Here is a 23,913-nt window from a genome sequence, read left to right on the forward strand (position 1 = left end):
TGATTCTTTAAAATACTTAATTGTATAGTAGATAATGGGTAACGAGACTGAATGTACCTATTCAACTGTGAAGGATATAGGTGAATGGCAAAAATTATGCTCTTATAAACCAAGCAATCATGAAGATTACAAACTTGATTGGTGGATGAGTTTTATTGAAGGTGTATGTAATAATAATAGTTCAATTACGATTGATATATTTAACCTAAAGAACTCTGCACAGAATGAGTTTTCTCAATGGCCAATTGAAATTCTTTGCTTACCAAACGTTTTTAAAGGGTTGATAAACAAACAACAAATAACAAATATGAGAAATGTTTGCAGCTATATTGAAAATATTTGGGAAATCTCATTGGAAGTTGAAGGTGATAAGCGTAGGGTGAAAAACTCGAGGATTGCGTTTGGTTGGTTTCATTTTTTGTTTGGTTCACTTGACTCGAAGATAACAAATTATTTTTCCAAAGAACTAAATAATGAAATTTTAGATTCAGATACCTTCATTTGTTTAGGACTCGTGAAAAAAATTGTTTTAAAATTAATAAGTGATATTGAACAAGAACTTCTTGGAAGAATTAACAAGTCGCAGTGTAATTATGAACTCACTATTATCAAAGAGCATTTTAATGCGTATATTGCAGAAAATTTTCTTCACATTAAAGAAATTACAATGAGTATTCTTTCTGACGTTATTATTTGGTATTTTTCGCTTTTCAGTCCAGGTGGATGGAGAATAAGACCATTTGTGGTAGTAAATGTGAACTCCAGAATAAATGTTTATAAATTTAGAAGAGAGAATTTGAATTCAAGGAATAATAAAGAAATAGAAATAATGGATTGTGACATCGCAGAAGTTATTATTCGGGTAACTGAAATGGAACTACAGAAGTCAATTTCAAGTCTAGAGGAAAAATATGTATTCCACGACTTAAAATGTAAAGAATATGCGTTGAACAATCAAAAACAACTTGCAATAAATCATCTCAAACAAAGACGTCAAATTGAAAGTGCTCTTACAGAAATAAATGAGCAACTACTGTTGATTAACCATTCAAAAGTTGAGATTGATACTTCTAATGCAAGGATTTCACTACTAGCTGCACTTGAATCTTCATCAAATATTTCAAAGAAGATATTTAATGAATCTGAAATAATGAAAAAACTTGAAAATATTTCTCAGACAAGAGAGGAAATTGAATTTACACAAAACTCCATTAATTCGTTACTGCAATCGTGTACAAATAGCAAAACACAGGAGGAAAGGGTATCAAATGAACTTGAGAAAGAACTAGATGATCTTCTCGCAAGAATGAAGGTAAACAATACAGAAGGTATGAAGAGTGGAGTTTGTAAGGACGATGAGGTAATCCGAACCGCAAAAATGGAAACAACCGAACCCTCAGCGAACCTGTTGAAGACCATTCCATAACGGAGAAATCAAAGAAAATCAAAAGGAATAGATCACATTAGGATATAAAAAAGAAGGGAATGCCACAACTTAACTGCAGTAATCAAATTATACTGTGTAGAACACCTAAAAGTCTATGCCGAGGGCAGTACGGTTAAAGTTTATCTAGGTAGTTATCAAGTGCAGGTATCTCCTCTTTTATGTTCTTCCTCTTTCTTATCGACTTCACAAGTTCCTCGGTCTTACTTCCTTTCTCCAACGGGTCACCATTAATCAACTCCCAGTGATCAAACACGCATTGAGGGAACGCCTTTCCAGATGTCGCAGCACGTAGCACGGTGGTAAATTTGAACGAATCAGCGACGGGCAGATAGGCCTTGATCTCAACTTGTGGAGTTCCCGATTTAGGTTCTTCATGGAATACATGACCTCTCCTCTGATTTAGAGTTGCGTAGATACCGCCAACTACCTCCTGTGGGGCAGATATTTCGACCAAAAACATTGGCTCCAATAGTCTGGGTGAGGCCGTCAATGCCGCAGCGTACATTACACGACGACAAGTGGGAGTAATCTGACCCGCGCCGCGATGTATTGCATCTGCATGTAAAGTAACATCTAATAGGTTAAAGCGAATACCCCTCATGTCCTCCTCACAAAGAATACCCTCTTTTGTTGCCCACTGGAAGGCAGAGTTACAGTGGTCTTTTATTTCATTAAGATACTGGATACCAGTAGTAGAATCAACCATAATGTTGGGACCGGTGGTTTCCGGACCGAAACACCAGATTTTCATTGCCAGGTTTTTATCAAATCCATACTTATCGTGAAGAATATTGGATCTTTCCTTTGGATCATCCCTTGGCGACACCTTTCCTTCCTCAATATCATCAGCAAGACCATCAGGTAATGGTTCGGCAGTCATGTACAATCTGTTGTGTTTATTGGGTGACTTTGATAAGCAAGTTTGGCTAGACAAATTAATAACAGTTTCTCTGTAGGATACAATAGGATCAGATGCAACGATTTCAATTTGAGCATACTCCTGTTGAAGGTCTTGTAAACAAATTTCAACGTGCAACTCGCCACATCCTGCAATAATGTGCTCTCCTGTTTCCTCTTTACTACAAACAACCAATGGATCTGATTTAGAAAGTTTTTTCAGACCCTCAACGAGTTTCGGCAACTCCTTGTTGTCCTTCGGACGCACGGCAACGCGCACAACTGGAGATACAGAGTACTTCATCGATGCAATGTTATGAGCAGTTTCTGACGTCGTAATTGTACCAGATTTGAGAAGATATTGATCTATACCAACTAGACCTACCGTGTTACCTGCAGGAACATCAGGTATTTGCTCAACATAACGGCCCATCATTAGGACCGTACGTTGAATATTCTTAATGTTTAAGTCCTCCTTACCTCCAGGTACATAACGTGGGCCTTGGATTCGGACTTTCTGGCCAGTTGCAACCGTCCCAGAGAAAACACGACCAAACGCATAGAAACGGCCCTTATCACTAGTCGGAACCATTTTAGAAACAAACATACAAAGAGGTGCATCTGGATCACAGTTCCTAATACCCTGTGCTGTTTCGTCATCTTGAGGGCCCTCATACAGGTTTTCAACACGATACTTTTGCGCAGCTGCAGGTGAAGGTAAGTGAGTGACAATCATTTCCAGTAAAGTATCACCTGCATTTAACCACAATTGCATAACCTTTTTTAATAGTGGCTTATCAACAAGAGATTTATCATCACCTTTTAGCTCCACACCCAAATTTACCAGCATTTTTTCATACTTTGCCTTATCACCATTCATAATCGACGAAAACAACTGGCATATAGGCTCCATGATGAATTGACAAAAAGCTCTTTTACTTCCAGGTTCCTGAGTTTTTGTGAATTTTTTTGTTTCGGGGTTGAAGAAATTGTCACCCCAAAGACGTTGCATCATTTTTGTCTTCTCAACACCAAATTTTTTGGCATAAATACGGGCAAATTTCTCAACGGTGAATGCCCAACCATGTAATCCAGACCCAAAAGAGACAGTACCTTTCTCTGGAAATACCTGAACATCACCCATTAATTCATCTGAATAAGTTGAAATGATAACGTTGACGTTCTCAATTACACGGGTGAAATTCTGGTAAATATCCTCAGCTTCCCATTGCAACTCCAAGAGGGCTCTATCTAACTTATTTACGTGCAGAACAGGTCTGATTCTCTCATTCAACGCCTGCCTCAGTACAGTCTCAGTTTGAATACAGACACCATCAACAGAATCAACAACAACCAATGCACCGTCAGTGACACGAAGTGCCGCAGTGACCTCAGAGGAGAAGTCGACATGTCCTGGTGAATCAATTAAGTTGATGAGAAATGGTTGTCTACCCTTCCCATCTTCTAGATCGTGCTCGAAAAATAAAGATATACCTGTTGACTTTATGGTAATGCAACGTTCCTGTTCATCTGCGCGAGTATCCGTAAAACGTGCATCACCAGCAGTTTTCGAGGCGATGATTCCTGCTTTGCAGACGAGGGAATCAGTTAATGTTGACTTGCCATGATCTACGTGAGCAATAACGGACATGTTACGAATATTATGGGGTTTACCCATAATATCTCTAATTTGCTCAACTGTAAAGTTAACCATACTATATTCTCGAAATATATACAAATTGTATGCGAAATAAGAATAAACCCTAGACAGAATGGAAGAGAAAGTAAATGTTTAGAATTTGTCGCGTACCCTCAAGTTAGAATATGAGACGATCTGCTCAAGACACAAAACATATAGATTTGCGCCCTCCATTATTTTTTTAGGTGTCTAATATCAAGACGGAGGTTTACAGCGCCAAATATTTTGTTCATAACAAAAACGGTGAAGACAATATAGTAAGGTAAATGTAGACTTAATAAACAGTTGTTTATCTCATACTCTTGTAACAGGTTTTATTTTGGTGTAAAATCTTTGTCGTGTATGTAACTGGAGCACTCGTCTTTTTTCTAATGTATTTTTTTTCCTGTGATCTTAATTAATCTATGTAGCGCACAATTAAACCCCCATCCCACATAACTTTTTGGGATTACTTGTCTGAAATCATCCATATTTAAGGTTATTCTCGAGTTTAGCCTGTGAAATGAATAATGCTTTGTGGGTTGAGAAGTATCGTCCCAAAAATGTGATCGATATTTCTCATCAAGTTGAAGTGGTCAAGATGTTAAAGCATGTCCTAATAAGTGGGAATATGCCACATTTACTGTTCTATGGCCCTCCTGGAACTGGCAAGACGTCTGCGATTCTTGCATTAGCTAGAGAACTGTTTGGACCAAGTGAATTTAGGAACAGAATACTTGAGTTGAACGCCTCTGACGAACGTGGAATTAATGTAGTAAGAGAAAAGATTAAAACATGGACAAGACAAATTGTACAGACAAACAAAAGTCACGAATTAACTGGAAAACAATTACCTTTTTGGAAAATTGTTATACTTGATGAAGCTGAAATGATGACATCAGACGCACAATCCGCACTTAGAAGGATAATTGAAATGTCTGCAAAGAATACGAGATTTGTAATTATTTGCAACTACATCAGTAAAATTATTGAACCACTTGCTAGCCGCTGTGCAAAGTTTAGATTTCAACCAATTTCAGTAGAAGCACAAATAGAGAGACTAAAATTTATTTCAGAGAGTGAGAATATAGAATATGAAAATGGACTATTTGAGTCAATTGTAAATTTAACTGATGGTGATCTCAGAAGAGGGATTACAATATTACAATCCGTCTCAGAACTGTTTGGTAAAGAAAAAAGAATAAGCGTTGACGCCGTTGTGGATATTGCTGGGATGCCACCGACTAGAGTTGTTGAGAGAATATTGAGGTCTTGTACAATTGATGGAACAGAACCTATTTTAAATGAGTCGATTCTTGTTACTAGCGAAGGGTGGGACATTTCTTCAATTTTAAGACTTTTAGCAGAATCTATAATTAAGAATATTAATCTGGATGACTCTAAGAAGGCATTTCTAATATTGAAAATATCCGAGGCTGATACTAACATTTCCGATGGTTCAAACGAATTTTTAACGGTTTTGAGTTTGCTTTCCAGCGTACAGAGTATATTAGGAAAATAGTGTAGATATGATTGGTACAATTACCTAATATCTTGATGTTTTTACTCAATTTACAACTATATGTCATGACTTTTTTAGGAATTTAACCCTTCAAGTGTATCCACAATCTTCCAATTTTCTTAATTTCAAAAAAAAATATTGGTAAGGGAAACAATTTTACGAATATTTAGGAATAGGTTTTATTATTGTTTAGCAGGGAGGTGGCTCTCTAAACTGCATTGCTGGATTTATTTGTCAATAAAAAGTACGCTTACGTTTCTGTGACCTCTTTTTGGTTTAAGATATTTTCTTTTAAACTTCTTTTTTGTATAAATTCAGGGGCTCTATACTAAAATAGTTGAAATAGAATTGTGTAATGTTTAATTAATTATTTGGGTTTGCTAAAGAAGAGAGTAAATTTAAGAATAAAGGATGCAATTCTATTGAACATGAAGATATCAATTTATTAAACAAAAGAAAATATAAAAAATGAAGGAACTGGTGCAAATTTTGTGTTGTGTTTCTCATTAAAATATTGTTTGTAATTACTGTTACAAATTCTCATTTACAAATAATGACTATCTAAGTAGAATGAAAAAAGATATCGGAAAGTATAACTATTTAAATGTTTTAAAGCAATTTTACAAATTTCACTTTAATGTTACTTTATAATTTGGAAAGTCAATGATGCGGTAGTAGAATTGAGATAATTCAATATTAATAAACTTGGTAAATAGTTATTTTTAGTTAATTGACATACAATTTAGAACTAGAGAAGTTAAACCTTATGACCAAAGCACTAATAATTTGTGTAATACAGAAATGTGTCTATTAATCTTTTTGTTGAGAATAGGATCTACTTATATGTTTTTATTACATTTACCAAAGAAAAATACATTTATATAAATAGTAGAAATGAGTTATTGAGCCTTTTGTGGTAGTAAACAAAATTTAGATTTAAAATCATGAAATTATTGAATTGATACAATTCGAGAGCAGTTTAATATCTACAAAGATTAACGTATTTAAGATGTTTAGTCTAATGTAAATGTATTAAAGAGTCATGTACATTTTGCACTATTTTTCTTGTGTTAATGAATTTTTGGTTATTGTAAATTCATTAAGGCTTGTTTTTTTTCTCTAAATTGAATCTAAAAAACAATTGTTGGCACACAATATTCAAATATATTTGACATAAACCAAAAAGTATCCAAATTTAGTTGACGAAAAGAATGAGACTTTTTTGGATTATATTAAAGATCACTGAGAATAAAAAATTATTTATTTAACTTGTACGGTTAAAGAATAAATAGTAATGAACAATAATAATGAAACATAAAGGTACGTATTTCAAGCAGTAAATGATTTTTTCTTTTCAAAATTATTACTTAAAAAATGTGTTGAATATATATGTACATACTCTCAATTTATAGGATTAGAGTATCGATGTTAGTAATAATTGCTCATAAAATGTAGTTAGAACAATGATTTGAATTCTTTTCATTTTGCTTGAGCTTTTAGCGCTTTGCAAATTTTAATTGCGAATATAGGCAATAAATATGGTAAATTAAATAGATAAACTTGCAATTTTCCTTTTATCAGGAGGTAATCTCAATAAGTTATTTAATATTGAGATGCAACCTCAACTTGAGGTGCAAAATGATGATGCACGAGAAATATACTACGTTCCCCCATTTAAAAAAAGAAAGCAGGAAAAAACAACTATAAGTAATCGTGTACTCCAGGAAAAATTCTGGAAAAGGCTTGAAAAAAACATCAAAGGTGAAGTAAACAAATTAAGTTTCTCTAATATTGAATTAGTCTTAGTAAATATTCTCAAGAGTAATTTAGTTAGAGGCAGGGGGGTTTTAGTAAATTGTATTATCAAGGCACAACTATCGAGCCAATTTTACACTTCAGTTATCAGCTGTCTATCAGCAATATTAAACTACAATATACCTGATTTTGGGTCTTTGTTGGTAAGAAGGTTAGTAAATCAGTTCAGAAAATCATTCGAAATTTCTGATAGATTAGTTTGTAAGTGCACTCTCATGTTTCTTGCACAATTAATTAATTTGAGGGTATTACATGAGCTTACAGGACTTCAAATATGTCTCTTTTTGACAGAAAACTTTACAGATAGTTCTATAGAACTTTGTGTTTGTTTCATACGGGAATGTGGTGGATTTTTGCTTGAATCTTGCCAAGAAGGATTAAGTAGAGTTTTAAGTGAACTTAGGGTAATACTTCAAGAAGGAAAAATTAAAAGTAGAACACAGTTCTTAATTCAGGACCTATTAAAAAGATGGCGTAATAGTTTTGCGAAAAGTAGTGGCTCTTTTAATGGAAGTGACTTTATTGACCCAAATGACCAAATAACACATTTCGTAGATATTTTAGAAGAACTAGATCTACAAGAAGATCTCGACTATTTTACCGAAGTTGACCACGAGTTATTTGAGAAGGAAAATAAACTATGGGATGAGTTTTCGAGTGAAATGGTTTCCGGGCTAGTTGAAGAAAAAACTCAAGTTAATAAAGGTGCCACTTTTCAGAATTCATTTGTTGATTACTCTGATAAAGAGACTGCAGTATTGAAGAAACAAATTTATCTTTGTATTATGAATAGTTTAAATTTTGAGGAATGTACGCATAGACTTTTAAAGCTTGATATTCATAATAAATTAATTGATGAAGTATCAAGTATGTTACTTGAATGTTGTTCGATGGAAAGAACGTACCAAAAGTTCTTTGCTCTTGTGGCAGAGAGACTTTGCAAGTTAAGTAACGATTACAAGTTATCATTTACAAAACTATTCACAGTGAATTATGAAATGGCATATAGATTGGAGACAAATAAACTTAGACAAGTTGCAAAGCTTTTTTCTTATTTGTTAAGTAAAGATGCAATAACGTGGGATGCCCTTGGAATTATCACACTTTCTGAACAAGAAACTGCATCTTCCTCCAGGATTTTTATTAAGGTCCTGTTTCTAGAGCTTTCTGAAAATATGGGTACTCAAAACTTGGAACAGAAACTTAATTCACAGGCAGTTAATCCATATATAGAAGGTATTTTCCCAAGCGAAAATTTGTCCAAAATTAGGTTCTCAATTAATTTTTTTACTGCTATAGGCCTTAGTGAACTAACAACCAAACTCAGAGAAAAAATAAAGTCATATGAACAAGAACAAGCTAAAAAATTGAGTGAGTTATACTTAGAGTCTCTTTCTGAAAATGAAAAAGAGCATAAAAATGACATTTATTCATCAAGTAGATTAGGACCAACAAATGGCTCACTTATATTTGATCATTTCGATTTGTCTGAAAATAGTTCAAAATGTGATCTGGATGTAATAAGGAATGGAAAGTTTGGCTCAAACGAATTTAAATCCTATTTAGAAACTGATGAATTGAAAGAAATTTCAAGGGGTGAAAAGAGGAGGAGGGAACGTAGTTTTTCAAGAGAGTAACATAGGGAAATTACATAGGTTATTTGCCACACATATACTGCAAATACTTGCGTCAAGTACTCCAAACTTTTTTGAAACTCATAGAAAACTAATTTTATATTCGATCTAGTAACAACTAAACTCAATTTTTTTTTATTCAGGAGAATATTAAAATCAATTTTATCGTTTGTAAGAACAACTCAAATATGATAAACGGAGATAATGAATTGAATTCACCTAAATCTATAACCCTCTCAAGGACAAGCATTCCATTTAGGCTTACTAATAATAGGATTATGATACCTTCAAGATCAGCAGTGAGAGTTGTTTTGCCGGTGCGTGATATAGGTGAATTAACCGTGGTTACATTTGAACACAATGTTTTTGTTGGAAATGGAGGTTCAATAAGATTCTTTTTATTGGGTAAACAAGTTAGACACCGATTTGTGAATGTTCCACTTGATGAGGAAAAGCCTATTCCTTCATATATAGATTCATCGAGGGTTCCTCTAGGTGATCTTCCAATAGTGAAATTAGGTGATTTAGTGCTATTCGATGAAATACCATGTTTAAGATATCTGGCCAAGAAACTTGGTGAATATGGAAGAAATTATTATGTCGACTTCATAATAGATGATATTATTCTGCGTTGTTCTAGATGGAGAGATATAATAATGGAGTTAATAACGGAAAATAATACGGGTTCCTACAGTAAAAATCACGTAAAGGGAGAAGAAATAAATCCAATTTCAAATTATAAACTACTTAGAGAACAATTTTACTATGAATTTGAAACTTTAATAACATGCATAGGTGAAAGTGGTATTTTTATTGCAGATGGGAATAAACCGATGATTTGTGACTTTATTTTATTTTCGATATTATTCGATGATATCTCACTCGTTGAAATAGATGATAATAATCAATTTAACAGAACAGCGATGTTGCCAGAGAATTCCATAATTCACAGGTTTCCAAGACTAAAAATACTGTTTGAATCTATTTCGTCTCTACCACTAATTGAACAATGGATAAAAGGAAAGTATTTCATTGTTAATGTTGAGGGCGAAATTAATGCGAAAGATTTAACTGCCCAGAAGAACTCTTTCCCAATAATGGAACATAGTAACAACTTTTATAGACAAGATTTAGAGCATAGCCCATTACCAAGATTCTCGCCACCAATTTTCCAGCAATTTCCAGGTCAAGTATTTGCGCAGACAACCGCGGGAATTAGATTTGTACCTCAACCTTTTAACCACATGAATAGTTTTCATAGAATATCTCCAAGTAATAGTTTTAACTTGCAACCCAGATCTTATGCACCGCAAACGTGGATGCATCAAATCAACGGGAGTTGCTATTTTAACAATATTACCTCACCTATGCAATTTAGGGCAAGCCCCAACCCAAGTTTTAGGATGGGGAATTAATTGATACAATCATGGTGTGTTAAAGATTGGGGTAAGAGTTAAAACCAACATCCAACTGTTTGGTACATTAAAATTGGAAAGATGGTTAGTTTAACTATGACTTCTGCATATTAATGATATCTAAAAGCTTTTCTGGGTCATCTAATGAAAACAGGTCACTAAAGAAATTAGGTTCACTATTTATAATATATCAAACTTACTTGGATGACATATTCAATGCCTTTATATGATCAAATACCGCGCAAATACGATCGGGTATTAACTGTAGGTTGTTCGAACCAAACAACTTTATTATAAATGCAATTGTAACGATAGTTTCCCTAGAGGAAGGGCTAACAACCTCTGACTTAACGGAATAGGATGAATAATTTATCGTATCGGTATGAGACTGCTCAAAAGGTAGTGAAATCCAGAGGTATCCATTTAACCCTAGAATTAGCTGAATGCCATATTTAAGCTTAATTATATGTTGTGTTTGTCTTTGAATCAACTTATTTGGAACCTTAACGAGTAAGCCATTCGCGAGTTTTCCATACTTGGCACTTCTAGTGTGAAGCTGGCAAATACCTTCGCTCTGTACACGTTGTACTTCGGTGCAAATTACATCGCCCTCATCCAAAATCGATTTCATGTACAATGAATCTTCCTCCGTACGTCTTCTTTGGACCGACCCAGGAAGATTTATGGCAGCTAGTGATAATTGTGCATATTGATTCGAACAAATATCTATGTACCACTTTTTATTCGAAATCTATTAATGTAAGCAGTTAGTTTGTAGCGAATTTTTTTGGAACTTACTTCAACTACTCTCCCAACAACAATGTCTCCAACTTCACCGGAATATCTGCCACCTAAGGGCTTTGTATAAATCAACTTATTTAGGTTCTCATAAAATCCACAAGTTGTCGAAATTAATTTCGAGTTCGAAGCTTCAAACGTTCCGTGACCCCTGGAGACAATAAATAGAAAATTTAAAGATGAATAAGGGAACTCACCTAATGTAATTAGGTTCTGTTTGAATTGATTCACCTGGTATGACCGTTTTTATACAAATCTGCCCATTTCCCGAATCTTGAGAAATTGAATATTTGTCATATTCTTTTATAAGAAAAAATATTAGTTTTTAAATTAAGGGATAGAATTTATTCAGATTGAAATAAATCGGAAAGTTATATATAGTGAAATAATAAATTTAAGTCTTACCTTTCCATTTATTAATTTTGATTTTCATTTTGTTAAAATATTTAATTATAATTTTAAATATGCCTCCCGCAAAATAAGAAGATACATGCGAGAATAAATAAAAACCTTGGGATGGATTCAAATATAAATGAACCGAACATATCAAATACATTATACTTCCTTCTAAATAATCTTTCAGGAATTTCGTAAGTTATGACTAATCAAAAAATCTCACTTTTTTTTCTTTTAACTTTCTTAGTTTCGTTTCTTATTTTTTTTGGTCAGGAATTTCCTTAATTGTAGGATCAATTACTTTGCAGTTTTTTTTTTCAAACTATTCACCGAAGATAAATAGTCAAACTGTATGTAGTGCAAGTTCAAACGTACTTGGCATTGTGTCATTATGGTTAATTGAAGGAATATCATTTGTTTCAATGTGTATTGCATATTCTTTAGTAGAGTCGTAAGTTGTTTGAGTAATGTAATATTATCATATATAGTATCTCATTATTTTATATTTAGAACATGCCAGACATTCGATAACTTTACCCTTTCTATTCAAACAATGGGTGTAATCGTAAAATATTTACCAACATGGATAAGACTTATTCACATTTTCACATTCTGCCAAATAAATACCCTATTTATACAGTTCAGTTTTTTGCCAGAGTGCAATGCAATAGGATTACAGATAGCATTAATAATTTCAAGCGTTACTTGGTGGTTCGTAACGATATTCGGATTAGTCTGCAAAAAAAGAATAGTTGTCCCTCCTCACATCTTCGACCCATTAAGAGCAAGAACAAGTTTTTTCACAGAGGTACACCTAGTATTAAAAACTATGGGGCCATAGACACCCAATTATAAGAAAAATAAAGGTATTTAGAAGTTAGTTATTAAGAAAACTCCCTAAATAAACTAGAATCTAGTAAATTTTCTTATTTGTGTCAACCCACAAATTCGCAGGTTGCCTTGAATTCAAGTGAACTTGTTCCCACTCAAGTCTAATTGTGCACCATAATGTTCTTCTAATTATTTCAATAGTTGCAACACATAAATTTATTATTGCTGCATTTATCTGTATGTCTTCTATGATTGTTATTGGAATCAATGTAATAGCCCATGTTAATCTGCCTATTAAGTTATAAAATGCAACAAAATAGTAGTACCAACCTGGATACATTGACTTAGCTCTAAGGAATGAAACTCTGTTTTGCATTAAACCCCAGTCCATATAAATATCCCATGAGAACATGTATATCGTACCGACAATATAGCAAGTAAACCAAAGAAGTCTAATAGTGTACGGCGACATTGAAGTTACAGTGGCCCATGGAACAGTAGCAACTACTGCAATTGCTAAACCTGTCAAGTACTTACCCATATTATACAGGTGGTTATTCCTACTTGGAGATTTGTCGGTCAAATAACGCATTCCGCATTGAAAGAAGCGGATTTCATATGGAAGTGCAAGTGCAATTGTCTGCATCCATCTATAATTCGACAGGAATACGAAGAGAGATTTTGGTAGAATATCGCCATTATTTCTTGCGACAAATACAAAAAATGTAATAGTGTACTCTATATCTCCAAAGGGTTTTGATAATGTTGTAAATATATCACCCACAATATTAGCCCTGAGTGAAACATTAACTACCTTTGGTACAAGTCCATGACTAAAAACCTCCATAATAGAGTATAAAACTGCCTTCCTATACTCAAAGGTAAAAGTTCTGCTTGGGATAAATAAAATAATAAACTGAGTTATCATAAGTATGACAGGGTATATCCAGAGAGGATAGTGAGAAATGTTGAAATATGCAAAGATGGAAATTCCAAGGCGATAGTCGGATATAAACATTGTAAAAATAACTATCCAAACACACGTTTGAAGAGCTGCAAATGAAAAGATAGTTGCTGGAGTTACCATACAGTCCGGATCTATGCCAATCATGTATCTATAATTTATATTATAATAATCCATAATGGCGATAGAAATTCCAGAACCCCAGACAACGAATATTGCCATTAGGAAAAGTCTGAATATCGGGAAAATTGCCAAAGTTCCTTGAATACTATATTCACTATTAACTACTGGAAGCCTACATATCACAAATAGATTAATTAGTAATACAAAACAAATACCAATAAGAAACGACATTTTGAAGTTAGGTTGGAATAGGGACTGATCAAATGTCTTCTTGGTTCTAATTATATTCTCCATCATCGCTTCAAGTTCATAAATATGCGAGTTAGATAAAGTTTTAGCGGTGTCAACCTGTTTTATTAAAATACTGGTATTTGGATTTTCACCAATTCTATTTTCAATGGCATCTGTATTCCGGATTGTACCAACAACTTCCTTAGATAGTGCATATAAACTAATAACTTTCTCACGAATGTTATTATCTACTTTGACGCCGTCAAACCGTGAGGTAAATTCATTAATTTCGGGCAAGTTATTGAGAAAGGGTTCAAAAAGCTCATTGCGCCTAGAACATATTTTTGAAACCGCAAGACGATTAACAATTATATAATCTTGCAATTCATCAAGTGCCCTCCAAATATCCAATAGTAAGAGAGGTATGTGAGTTATTGAAGTACCAGTACTTGCGCTATCATTTAATAATTTAGAAATGCTTTCGAAATGTTCAATATTGTTTCGTTTGATTTGATCAAAATTATGAATTACTTTTTCGATATTCTCTAAGAGAGATAGATGAAATTTTTCCAACATAGAGTTAACTTGATCGGCTGAATCTGTTTCCAATGCTTTGTATGGAGTGTCAGAGAGAGAATTTAAATCCTTTGAGTTGACGAGTAATGATTTCTCATAATTTGTTAGATTAACGAATTTGGAATAAGAGTTGTCTAAGAGATTTACAAGGTATCCATAATCTATAAGTTTTCCACCCCATTTTGTCTTTTCAAGCCTTTTAAGTTTATCAACAAATTTCATTTTCCCAAGGAAGACAAAGCGATATAATCGCAAAATCATACCAATCGCGGTACCTTTATCCTTCCAATTATTCAATGTAGATCATTATTATGTCTTGTCGTAAGAATGAGGCCGCATTAATTATTAGTTTAAACTGAGGTTGATTTGCATGTTTTGTAAGACCAAAAAATTAAAAAAATACAGTTACAACTTATTCGCGAGTTACGGCAATAATCGATTTATTCAGAATCATCAGAAAGAATAGTTTATAACTCTTGAAAAATAGGGACGAAAATATATTTGGAAGACAAAATGTCTTGATTGATTTTGTGATGAATGATATATTTTATTTATATGTTCAGTAATGCATTAATTAATTTGTAATTCTTACTGGGTTTAAATGAATAGTTATTAAGAGAATAAAAAAGGTGCTCCACGTGTCTGGCACCCATAGCTCAGCTGGTTAGAGCGTACGGCTAATAACCGTAAGGTCCGCGGTTCGATCCCGCGTGGGTGCACTTTTTGCCCCTTAGTCTTGGTTTTGTGGGGCGCGTCTGTTACAGAAGGGGTGGTGGAGTGAGAAATGTACATAAAGTTTTACTTTCAAATCTCACAATTATTCATACTATATTTATGCAAACTTTGTTTTGTGGTCGTTGATTATAGGAAGATGTATTTAATTTTGAATAATTCCAAATGAAAAATAAAAAGACTAAGGATGATTCACTCAATAAAGTCTTTGACGGTGCTAGCCCGAAGTGGAGAATAGGACAAATTAAGAGAATAGTACTACGAGACATTGGTGGGCATGAATTTCTTGATGTGTCGATGTCTCCAGGAATAAATTTAATAACTGGTGGAAATGGAAGTGGCAAAAGCAGTTTAGTTTCAGGAATAGCTCTTCTCTGTGGTTGGAATGGTAGGAAAGCAGGTAAAGACACAAGTTTAGCAAAATACATAAGGATTGGAGCGTCTAAAGGTGTGATACGCGTTCACTTTGCAAATAATGTGAATGTACCCCAAGTTGGTTACCTACCTGATCTTTTTGGTGATGAAATAATTGTTGAACGTATTATTTATTTGAAAGGAAGTTCTACCTACACTTTTCAAGGATCAAAGATTGCCTCACCAAGTTACAACTCTCGAGAAGCAAAAAAACACCTATTGCACTTTCGTGAATTCTCGAATATTATTATTAATAATCCCATTACACTACTTACACAAAGCGACTCGAAATATTTGATTAGAGAACAAAGTTCACCAAAGTCACTGTATGAATTTTTTCAGAGAGCTCATTTGTTTGATTTATCTTGGAAATATCTATCAGAAGAGCAGTCCCATCTTGAAAAGGCAGAATTAACTTCTCAGTCCATAAGGTACAAAATTGACAAATTTGAAGAAGAAATTAATTGCTTTGAGAGGATAATGGGCATTTTAAATGAATATGAAATGCTCGAAATCCATGAGGATAACCTAAATAATATTTATACATTGGCTTCAATTGAAAAGTTAATTCAATCAATCTACAATTTGAAATCTTTGAAAGCAGATTTATATTCGGAAAAATCAAAGGTAAATTTAGATAAACTAAATTTAGAATTGTCAAACATTGAATGTGAACTTAAAAAAATAAACTCTGAATTAGCTATTCTTCGAGGGGACCAGGAGCGCATTTCAAAAAAACTAGATGGTTTACTTAAGGAATTTGCGAAAATTTCTGATAAGATAGTGTTTTATACTGCTAAAAACGATGAAATGAATGGTCAAATAAAGAAGGCAAAAGAAATAATATTGGCAAAAAGAAAGTCTTTTGAGCCAACTGTAGATGAAGGGCATCCAGAGAACGTGCTCAGCAAATTTTCTACAACTAAGGCTTCACTTAAGGTAAAACTTGACTCTATAATTGAAGAAAAAAGAAGTTTATTGACTGATATTTCACAAATAAAAATGAATATTTTGTCTCGTAAAGAACTTTTATGTAGGAACAAAAGAAAACATGAAGAAATGGTTCGTGAAAAAGAAGAAAATGACTCCAGAATAAGTGAATTGATTGCTGAGGTGGATAAGGATAGTTCATCTCTTGATAATATATCAGAAAAAATAGAAAATTTAAATTCAACTCTCAAAATTGTTAGTAAAAACGCTGATTCAACTTCGGGGGATTCTGAATTGAATAGAGTTCCGGAAAATCATACCTTGTTGAGCAATTATTATAATACTGTATATGATAATTATCCCGAATTGGATTTTATTGAGATATTTGGATATTCAAGAACTGTTCACAACAGAGTTATAATTGAATATGAAAGTACAAATAGAGGTGCATTGATTGCTGGCCCTATTGCGCTTCATATATTTGCAGATAAAAGTTCGTGTGGAAATGATAACTTACTATGTAAGCTTGATGAAATTATAGGTGGAAAAGTTGAGAGGCCAAATTATGGTGGAAAGTATGTAATTAGAAGAAATTACAAGTATTGGATCGTTGGGAGTTCGAGAGATAAGAATTTATTGCTCGAATCATTTAGAAAAAATGGAGTTCAAATTGATCCTACGTTAATATTTATTAGGTCTCAGTTCCAACAAAAAAAATATGATTTGTCAATTATAAGGAAAAGATACCCAAAAGTTGGACTGGCTGCAATTGATTTAATTGAAATAAATAATGATGAAGTCTTTAATTTTTTGGTAGATATCGCACAGATTGAAGCAACATTTATTTTCTATAATGACCTGGATATGGAATTGATATATGATTATAATATTTATATTAAAAGAGCCTATTCAATGGAGAGCAATTCATATAGATATAGACGTGGTGGGATAGTTGTTGCACCCGAAGTTTACAATTCTAAACCTAAATTACATTCTACGATTTTGAGAGTTTTAGAATCTAGTCTGGATCTTCTCATTAGCAATAATAGTTCTGAGAGTAATCTCAAGAAAATAAACACCATGTCTATTAAGAGAGACAAATACTTGGAACAAGTTATGATTTTCAAAAATATTTTGAAGGTAAATAACGAAAAGATTGTAAATCTAACAATGAGAAACAAAAATATAAATAGTAAGATTATATCTTTGGAATCTTGTTCTGAGGGTATTGAAAACGAAATACATAATTTGAACATAGAACTTTCCAATTTGGAACAGATTTTAAATAAATTATCAAAAGAAGAACACTCGGTTTCAATTGAAATCGACCAAGTAAAAATTGAGACCGAGAAGTTTGACAGGGAAAGATTTCAAGACAAAAACAAGATTTCACTTGAAATTAAGAATATTGAGAACCAAATCGAACAGTGGTCCAACTCAGTAATTGAATATAACAGAAAGATTATTAGTGAAACTGAGAATAGAGCAGGTAAAGACAATGAAATAAAGGAAACAAGGTTTCTGCTAGATTCTTGTAATAAGAGGCTATCCAAATTTGATGATGAAATTAAATCATTGATGAATAAAAAGAACATATTGATCTGCGAAATACCTTTGCTAAAAGAAAAAGAAACAAAGATAGTAAGCGAAATAAATAACATTGATTTACAAATAGATGAAATAAAGAAGGAATTGAAAACTATTAAGTCAAATAATAATGCAAACTTACTCGGTGGATGCGGCGGATCAGAATTAAAATCAACTCTTGAATATTTTGGTTGGGTTCAGGAGGCGAATATAGGAGAAGGAAAGTATCCTGACATCAAACTAATTGATTCGTGGAGAGACAAAGTGAACAGGCAAAAGAATTCACTGCGTATTGATTATTTTAAGTGCACGAGCATTTCCGCTAATAGATTACTAAGTGATATGAGTTGTTTGTCCTCTTTAAAGAGTGAAATAAGTTCAAAATATGAGAAAAAGAAGATGGAGTTTGAAAATAGCAAACACGAGTTTAATGATGAAATTAAGTTGTTAGAAGCGAACAAAAAAATACTTGATAAAAGGATTGAACAACTTCAACAAAATCATATCCAATCAGGAAAAATTGTAAATGCGAACTTTAAGCACTACTTTTCACTCTTTTGGTCAAACACAATGAAACCGCATCTGAAATTTGATCACGACAAATCAACTCTCAATATTCACGTTATACCAGATACTGCTATTGGCAAAAAAGGGAATGCTGATGCACAATGTCTAAACAGTGGTGTATATAGATACCTTATGAACAGAGAAATACAGTCACTTAGTGGTGGTGAGAGCAGCAGTATCGGAATCTCGTTGCTGCTTGCACTTTCACAAAGCAATCCTTCACCTTTCCATATATTTGACGAACCGGACGTGTACATGGATGATGTAAGGAGGATGATCATGATTCAGTCGTTCGCTGAATTTCAAAGACTCTGTTCAGTTGAGAAATCAGGAAATGAACGCCAGGTAATATTTATCACTCCACACAATGAAATTACACAGTTTGTCAAAGAAAACTATCCAGAAGATATACATATTATTCAGTTAATAAAGAATTAACATATGTCGAAGTCAACTTCAATAAGAATGACAGCTTCCATCCTAAATTATTTCTTTCATAAATAAGTAGTTAATTTTAATTATCCTCAATTAATACTTCCAGCATTTTTTGCATCCTCAATGTCTTTCTGATAAATTCATTTACGTTATTATTACCAGCTACATTGTTCTCAACCTGAAACTCTAGTGGGTAAATACTTGGCTGTTTTGGAATCTCGGTAAAGAGGTGTGACTTCGGTGTAGAAAGCGCTGAATTCACCGACGGTGACTTTTGACATATAGTCGCTTTTGTCTGACTTTTGGTCCAGGTGAACGGTGGTCCATATTTTGCAAATAATTTTTGCCTTTTTCCACTAATTAAAGAACTATTAGAGTATGAAACGGGATTTGCTTGTTCCTTTCTTGTAATTGTGTCAGCGGTCTTTTTATTACCCGTGTTTTTATACGAGCTGCCTTGAGTTATTTTTCTGCCTTCTATTTTGTCTACTTTTTGTTCAACTTTAGTAATAGTACTCCCACCTATTTGTAATGTAGAGAGAGGAATACACGTTTCCAAAGTATAGAACAAAGAACACATGTTAAATTTTCCCCTTGTCCTTAGTGATGCAGGCCATGCCAATGCTGGCATTAGAGATGCGTTAATTTCTAGTTTAGAATTCTCATTATTTGATTCCAATTTGTTCCTATAAGATAACTTTTCAATGTGATTGTTGAAATTATTCTTACTTTCAAGTGAACAATGCGGAGATTTGCTTTTTTTATCTCCATGAACAATAACGAATGAACGGAGATCCTCTTCCAGCCTTGTTTTATATAAGCGTCTTAGCTTTTCAGCTTTTTCAGAAATAACTTCAAGGCGCCTCGACCTCTCTAATTTTAGAGCATAAACATATCTCTCTTTTGAAATTTCATTGCCTCTATTTTGTTTCGTTGTAAATTTATCCATTTATGCTTTTAACCTTAAGTACTTGCCTTCAAGAAGAAACATCCACAAGGAACCCGCCAATTGGCTCACTAATAATTTGACTTGTACACTTGGTAGATTATGAAATTTGTAAGTAAAGGGGCAAAAATGAATCAATTATGTGTATTGTTTGACTTTTAATAGTCCACTAATAATAAAAAGACTTAATTTTTCTTAGTGAATTACTTAATGTGCGTGTGCTTTTTTTGAGATGGGAAATAATTATATTTTGATTAATAAAACTTGAGCGGTTAAATATTAGATCTCACCTATTTGTTGAACATAAAAAGGAGTTCATTTCATATTAATTGGTAAACATCTTGCACGGACATGTATTGAGTTCACTTTGTAGTTCAGCGATTTTATGAACAGCAATTTAGTTACAAAGTCAAAATGGCTATTTTTTCTCTTTATTTTGTTTATTTGCCTTCATTTTAATCTTTTAAACTGCTCAGAAATTGAAACTTCAAGCCAAGACTCTGAAATAAGTGCAGAACAAAGTGGGTATAATGATGAATTATATTCTAGACCTGATGGTGCCTCTTCACTTAAATTTAAGAAAAGCTTCTTTGATGCATTTAAAAAAGAGGTTACAATCGACAAGTATATCACGAAAGAGGGTAAGAAGGTAAAGGTAAAGTTAATAAGGAGGAGCAGGCCAATATTTGGCTGGCTTTCAAGATGGTACAGGAAGAAGAAAGCTAAAAGCGCAGCTAAAAAAAAGGCTAGAAAAGAACGCAAAAGTAAGTCAACGGAAAAGCGGAAGGGCCTATTAAGTAGGTTTAAAAAAAAAAAGTCAGAAAAACATAAGACAGAGGATAAAAGTTCAATTGAGAGTGAGTCGAGAGAGGTATCAGATGAAGTTGAACCAACGGGGATATTTGAGGATGATGCAATAGTATCTGATGCAGAGGGGCAGCAAAGTTCAAGTTCCATAAAAATGAGCGGCCTTGAAAGCAGTGGTGATCAATCCTCTTTACCAAATACAAGTGATTATAGAACATCAATGTCAGGTGACTTTTCAAAGAGTGATGAGTCATAAACCGAAAGGTGCGACATAAAGATAAACAACTATAAAAAGTATAGCAGGTAACGAATTAAAAGAAACTTAAATTACCTAGGTGAGTAGAAATTAGATGCATATCAATTTATCTTTGAGTAATAAGCCATCCTTGGATCTTCTATTTCGTTACCAGAACCCAATATCATGTCTTGATTACTTTCCCCTTCATACTTTGAACACTTATTCTTAATGACGAACCAAATAACTACTCCGATTACTATAGAAGCAGCAATTCCAATAATTTCTATGTAAATACTTTTTTCTTTTTTTTTAATTTCAGTTTCATCAGAAAGTGTTATAATCACTTCATCAAAACCAGAGTTTAACGTATCGTTACTAAGCTCATTTGATTCAATGTTGTTTTTTGTTCGTTTTTTATCATTATTTGAACTTACTTTACTAGTGAGTTCGTGGTTTATATTACTTAAATCAATAGAATAGCCATTAACATCTTGATCTATTGATTTCTCCGTATCCAATGTAAATCCCAAAATTGGTGATAAATTCTGTCTAAATAGTTTACTCGGGTTCAAGTATTCCATTGTGATATATAATGATTCATATACCTTCCAAAAAAATTCAATGTTCCTTGCAACTTCTTCTGAATTTTTTCCTCTAAGTTCCCTACTGTAAATGTTTATTTTAATACTATCATCGACTGGAGTCCAAATTCTCCATGATTTTATTGGAATTTGATGTGGCCATCTTGCTCCACCAAGATAGCTAAAACCCGTTCTATCGGCAAATTCAGAAGAATAACTAGAGCTTGTGTAGTCAACAGCATACGCTCTTATACCATTGATACTTCCAAGAGTTGAACCTATTACCCAAGTATCTTTCGACTTAGATACAACTATACCACGAAATAGCACATATCCTGGGTGACTTTTTTTCCTATTTCTTTTTTGTCTGAAAAACGGAAAGCCCAAATATTCACCAATATGTAAGTAATCACCATTTATATCTTCAGGTCCTCCTGATACAACCATCTTTACATGTTTAGGCCTAAGGCCGTTTATCCGAACGAATATTTTTTCATTGTAATATTCACCTATTGGAATTTCGCGGAGATGTTTTTTTTTGAAAGGAGGTTTAATGAATGACCAACCGTCTGGTTCTAACTCAATACCTTTCTCAGCAGGCCAGTCAACAAATGATTTGACACGTGATACCTCTGGTCTGCGCCATATGGCCAACACTTGACTCGGATTAGTATTTCCTAATTGTCTTGAAATAAACCAACAAATTACGTTCTCACCCTCATCTAATGGCCATAAATACTGTGAATTTCCAGGATATTCAACTATTGAACTTTGTAATGTTACTTCATCATTTCTAAGTGGACCTCTTTGCACAAAATAAGGTTTGTTTTTGAAATAACCTTCCCAGCTATAGATTGCATTTTGAAAATAGCCATTTGCTCCATTAATAACAATATCAAGCACACCGCGGAGTGGTGGAATACACGTCGGAGTGTTATATTTAGTAATCCCAGTAAACTTGCTTAAATGTTTATTTGGGCAGCCGGAGAAAATTGCCGCATTGTCTGGTGACTCAACAAGTGGAATATGTTCCATTATTTGTGACTCCGGAGGGATGAATGTAAACGGTCTTGCTTCATCAACTATAATATCTTTATCGAATACAAGTATACGCTTGTTCTCAATACCCTTTGGGATTTCAACTGGTAATGGGTTTCTAAGTGGCGTGCTTGGGTCCAATTCTATATAAGGAACAATATCGTGTGCACCATATTTTCTAGGATATACATACCAACCTCTTGAATATGCAGGTGAATATGACCTTCCAATTAACTCCGCATATATTTGCCCAACATATGCCTTTGGATTCTCTATTGGCCACGTATCACCGATGCACCATTTCTCTATTGGATAATTAAGAAAAAAAATAAATAGATTAGGCTCAGAGGATATTCTTTTAAAAACAGGTCTATTTATAGGTTCATGATACCATGAGTATTTATTCTCCTTATTTGTTAATTGAAGTGAGTCTTCTCTCTTATATATCCCATGTAAAGCTGCGTTATACGCTGAACTCCTTACTTCGATAAAAAGTGGAATATATCTTCCGAATGGAATTGTACGCAGATACAATTCTCTCGATACAACTTCGTCTTCAACTAATCCAGGGAAGGAATAATGACCATATTTTTGAAACTTGAAACTTTTTATAGAGCCTTCACCTTCGACTTGAGAACTTCCAGCACTAATATTGAAAAATAGAATGTTGGTTTGTTCTATTTCATCAATGACAAATTTTTCAATTCCAAGCATTCTTTCATTTGGCCTAACCATAAATGCAAATTCATCGATATCTAATTTGTCAACCAAGGGTCTTTTTATCAACTTAAATGGTTTAATGGTGGACAATTTAACCTGTTTAGGTGAATTAGGTTTAGGGTGACTCTCATTATAATGCTTCTTAACTACTTCATTCTCACTTTCAATCTTTTTAGACGACTCAAATAAAACAGCCTCACTCGATTCAACAGCACTTTGTCTTGTGATTTCGGATTCTGATCTATCAAATACTGATATCTCTAAACTATTATTTGATTTCTCAGAAGTCCCATCAAGTTCACTTTCATTATTATTGCTTAACTCTGTAGAATACTGAGTTTCTGTCAAAAAACTTAACTGCTTATATGTTTTTTCTTCATAGTCTGGTAAATAATAGTCAATTATGAACCAAATAATTAGAAAAAATAACTTTTTTAGCACCATTACATTTTATTTTACAAATCTTCCTTTTCGACACTTTCATACACACGTGTGCATTACATTGCGACCCCGCTATAATAACCTTAGTAAAACACATCTTTAGAACACAGGATGAATCTCAGTAGATCGTAAGACAAAGCCTACTCTCGT

General features: G+C 33.4%; 12 protein-coding genes across 12 annotated transcripts; 7 read left to right on the forward strand and 5 right to left on the reverse strand.

The window, feature by feature from the left end:
- Positions 1-34: 34 nt before the first annotated feature.
- Positions 35-1,426, forward strand: FG379_001741 (Vps60p Vps20p like involved in vacuolar sorting; the record flags this gene model as incomplete). The annotated part of the gene is made up of 1 exon (XM_067327344.1): positions 35-1,426. One exon carries the CDS (start codon positions 35-37, stop codon positions 1,424-1,426), a length of 1,392 nt encoding a protein of 463 aa, XP_067184775.1.
- A 133-nt stretch (positions 1,427-1,559) lies between these two features.
- On the reverse strand, positions 1,560-4,058 carry FG379_001742 (uncharacterized protein; the record flags this gene model as incomplete). The annotated part of the gene is made up of 1 exon (XM_067327345.1): positions 1,560-4,058. One exon carries the CDS (start codon positions 4,056-4,058, stop codon positions 1,560-1,562), a length of 2,499 nt encoding a protein of 832 aa, XP_067184776.1.
- Positions 4,059-4,545: 487 nt separating this feature from the next.
- Positions 4,546-5,544, forward strand: FG379_001743 (replication factor C like AAA ATpase; the record flags this gene model as incomplete). Its single annotated transcript, XM_067327346.1, has 1 exon — positions 4,546-5,544. One exon carries the CDS (start codon positions 4,546-4,548, stop codon positions 5,542-5,544), a length of 999 nt encoding a protein of 332 aa, XP_067184777.1.
- Positions 5,545-7,157: 1,613 nt separating this feature from the next.
- Positions 7,158-8,996, forward strand: FG379_001745 (uncharacterized protein; the record flags this gene model as incomplete). Its single annotated transcript, XM_067327348.1, has 1 exon — positions 7,158-8,996. The coding sequence occupies one exon, from the start codon at positions 7,158-7,160 to the stop codon at positions 8,994-8,996; it is 1,839 nt and encodes a 612-aa protein (XP_067184779.1).
- Positions 8,997-9,181: 185 nt separating this feature from the next.
- On the forward strand, positions 9,182-10,408 carry FG379_001746 (glutathione S-transferase; the record flags this gene model as incomplete). The annotated part of the gene is made up of 1 exon (XM_067327349.1): positions 9,182-10,408. One exon carries the CDS (start codon positions 9,182-9,184, stop codon positions 10,406-10,408), a length of 1,227 nt encoding a protein of 408 aa, XP_067184780.1.
- Positions 10,409-10,604: 196 nt separating this feature from the next.
- Positions 10,605-11,039, reverse strand: FG379_001747 (uncharacterized protein; the record flags this gene model as incomplete). The annotated part of the gene is made up of 1 exon (XM_067327350.1): positions 10,605-11,039. The coding sequence occupies one exon, from the start codon at positions 11,037-11,039 to the stop codon at positions 10,605-10,607; it is 435 nt and encodes a 144-aa protein (XP_067184781.1).
- Positions 11,040-11,722: 683 nt separating this feature from the next.
- Positions 11,723-12,443, forward strand: FG379_001748 (uncharacterized protein; the record flags this gene model as incomplete). Its single annotated transcript, XM_067327351.1, has 3 exons — positions 11,723-11,796; positions 11,850-12,053; positions 12,113-12,443. 3 exons carry the CDS (start codon positions 11,723-11,725, stop codon positions 12,441-12,443), a joined length of 609 nt encoding a protein of 202 aa, XP_067184782.1.
- A 72-nt stretch (positions 12,444-12,515) lies between these two features.
- On the reverse strand, positions 12,516-14,549 carry FG379_001749 (SYG1 ERD1 like integral membrane required for retention of ER lumen s; the record flags this gene model as incomplete). Its single annotated transcript, XM_067327352.1, has 1 exon — positions 12,516-14,549. The coding sequence occupies one exon, from the start codon at positions 14,547-14,549 to the stop codon at positions 12,516-12,518; it is 2,034 nt and encodes a 677-aa protein (XP_067184783.1).
- Positions 14,550-15,224: 675 nt separating this feature from the next.
- On the forward strand, positions 15,225-18,995 carry FG379_001750 (uncharacterized protein; the record flags this gene model as incomplete). The annotated part of the gene is made up of 1 exon (XM_067327353.1): positions 15,225-18,995. The coding sequence occupies one exon, from the start codon at positions 15,225-15,227 to the stop codon at positions 18,993-18,995; it is 3,771 nt and encodes a 1,256-aa protein (XP_067184784.1).
- A 76-nt stretch (positions 18,996-19,071) lies between these two features.
- Positions 19,072-19,941, reverse strand: FG379_001751 (uncharacterized protein; the record flags this gene model as incomplete). Its single annotated transcript, XM_067327354.1, has 1 exon — positions 19,072-19,941. One exon carries the CDS (start codon positions 19,939-19,941, stop codon positions 19,072-19,074), a length of 870 nt encoding a protein of 289 aa, XP_067184785.1.
- Positions 19,942-20,323: 382 nt separating this feature from the next.
- FG379_001752 (uncharacterized protein) lies at positions 20,324-21,001 on the forward strand (the record flags this gene model as incomplete). Its single annotated transcript, XM_067327355.1, has 1 exon — positions 20,324-21,001. The coding sequence occupies one exon, from the start codon at positions 20,324-20,326 to the stop codon at positions 20,999-21,001; it is 678 nt and encodes a 225-aa protein (XP_067184786.1).
- A 101-nt stretch (positions 21,002-21,102) lies between these two features.
- On the reverse strand, positions 21,103-23,766 carry FG379_001753 (uncharacterized protein; the record flags this gene model as incomplete). The annotated part of the gene is made up of 1 exon (XM_067327356.1): positions 21,103-23,766. One exon carries the CDS (start codon positions 23,764-23,766, stop codon positions 21,103-21,105), a length of 2,664 nt encoding a protein of 887 aa, XP_067184787.1.
- Positions 23,767-23,913: the final 147 nt, after the last annotated feature.

Source organism: Cryptosporidium bovis, assembly GCF_009768925.1.
Source record: "Cryptosporidium bovis isolate 45015 chromosome Unknown contig_25, whole genome shotgun sequence".
Classification (NCBI taxonomy): domain Eukaryota; phylum Apicomplexa; class Conoidasida; order Eucoccidiorida; family Cryptosporidiidae; genus Cryptosporidium; species Cryptosporidium bovis.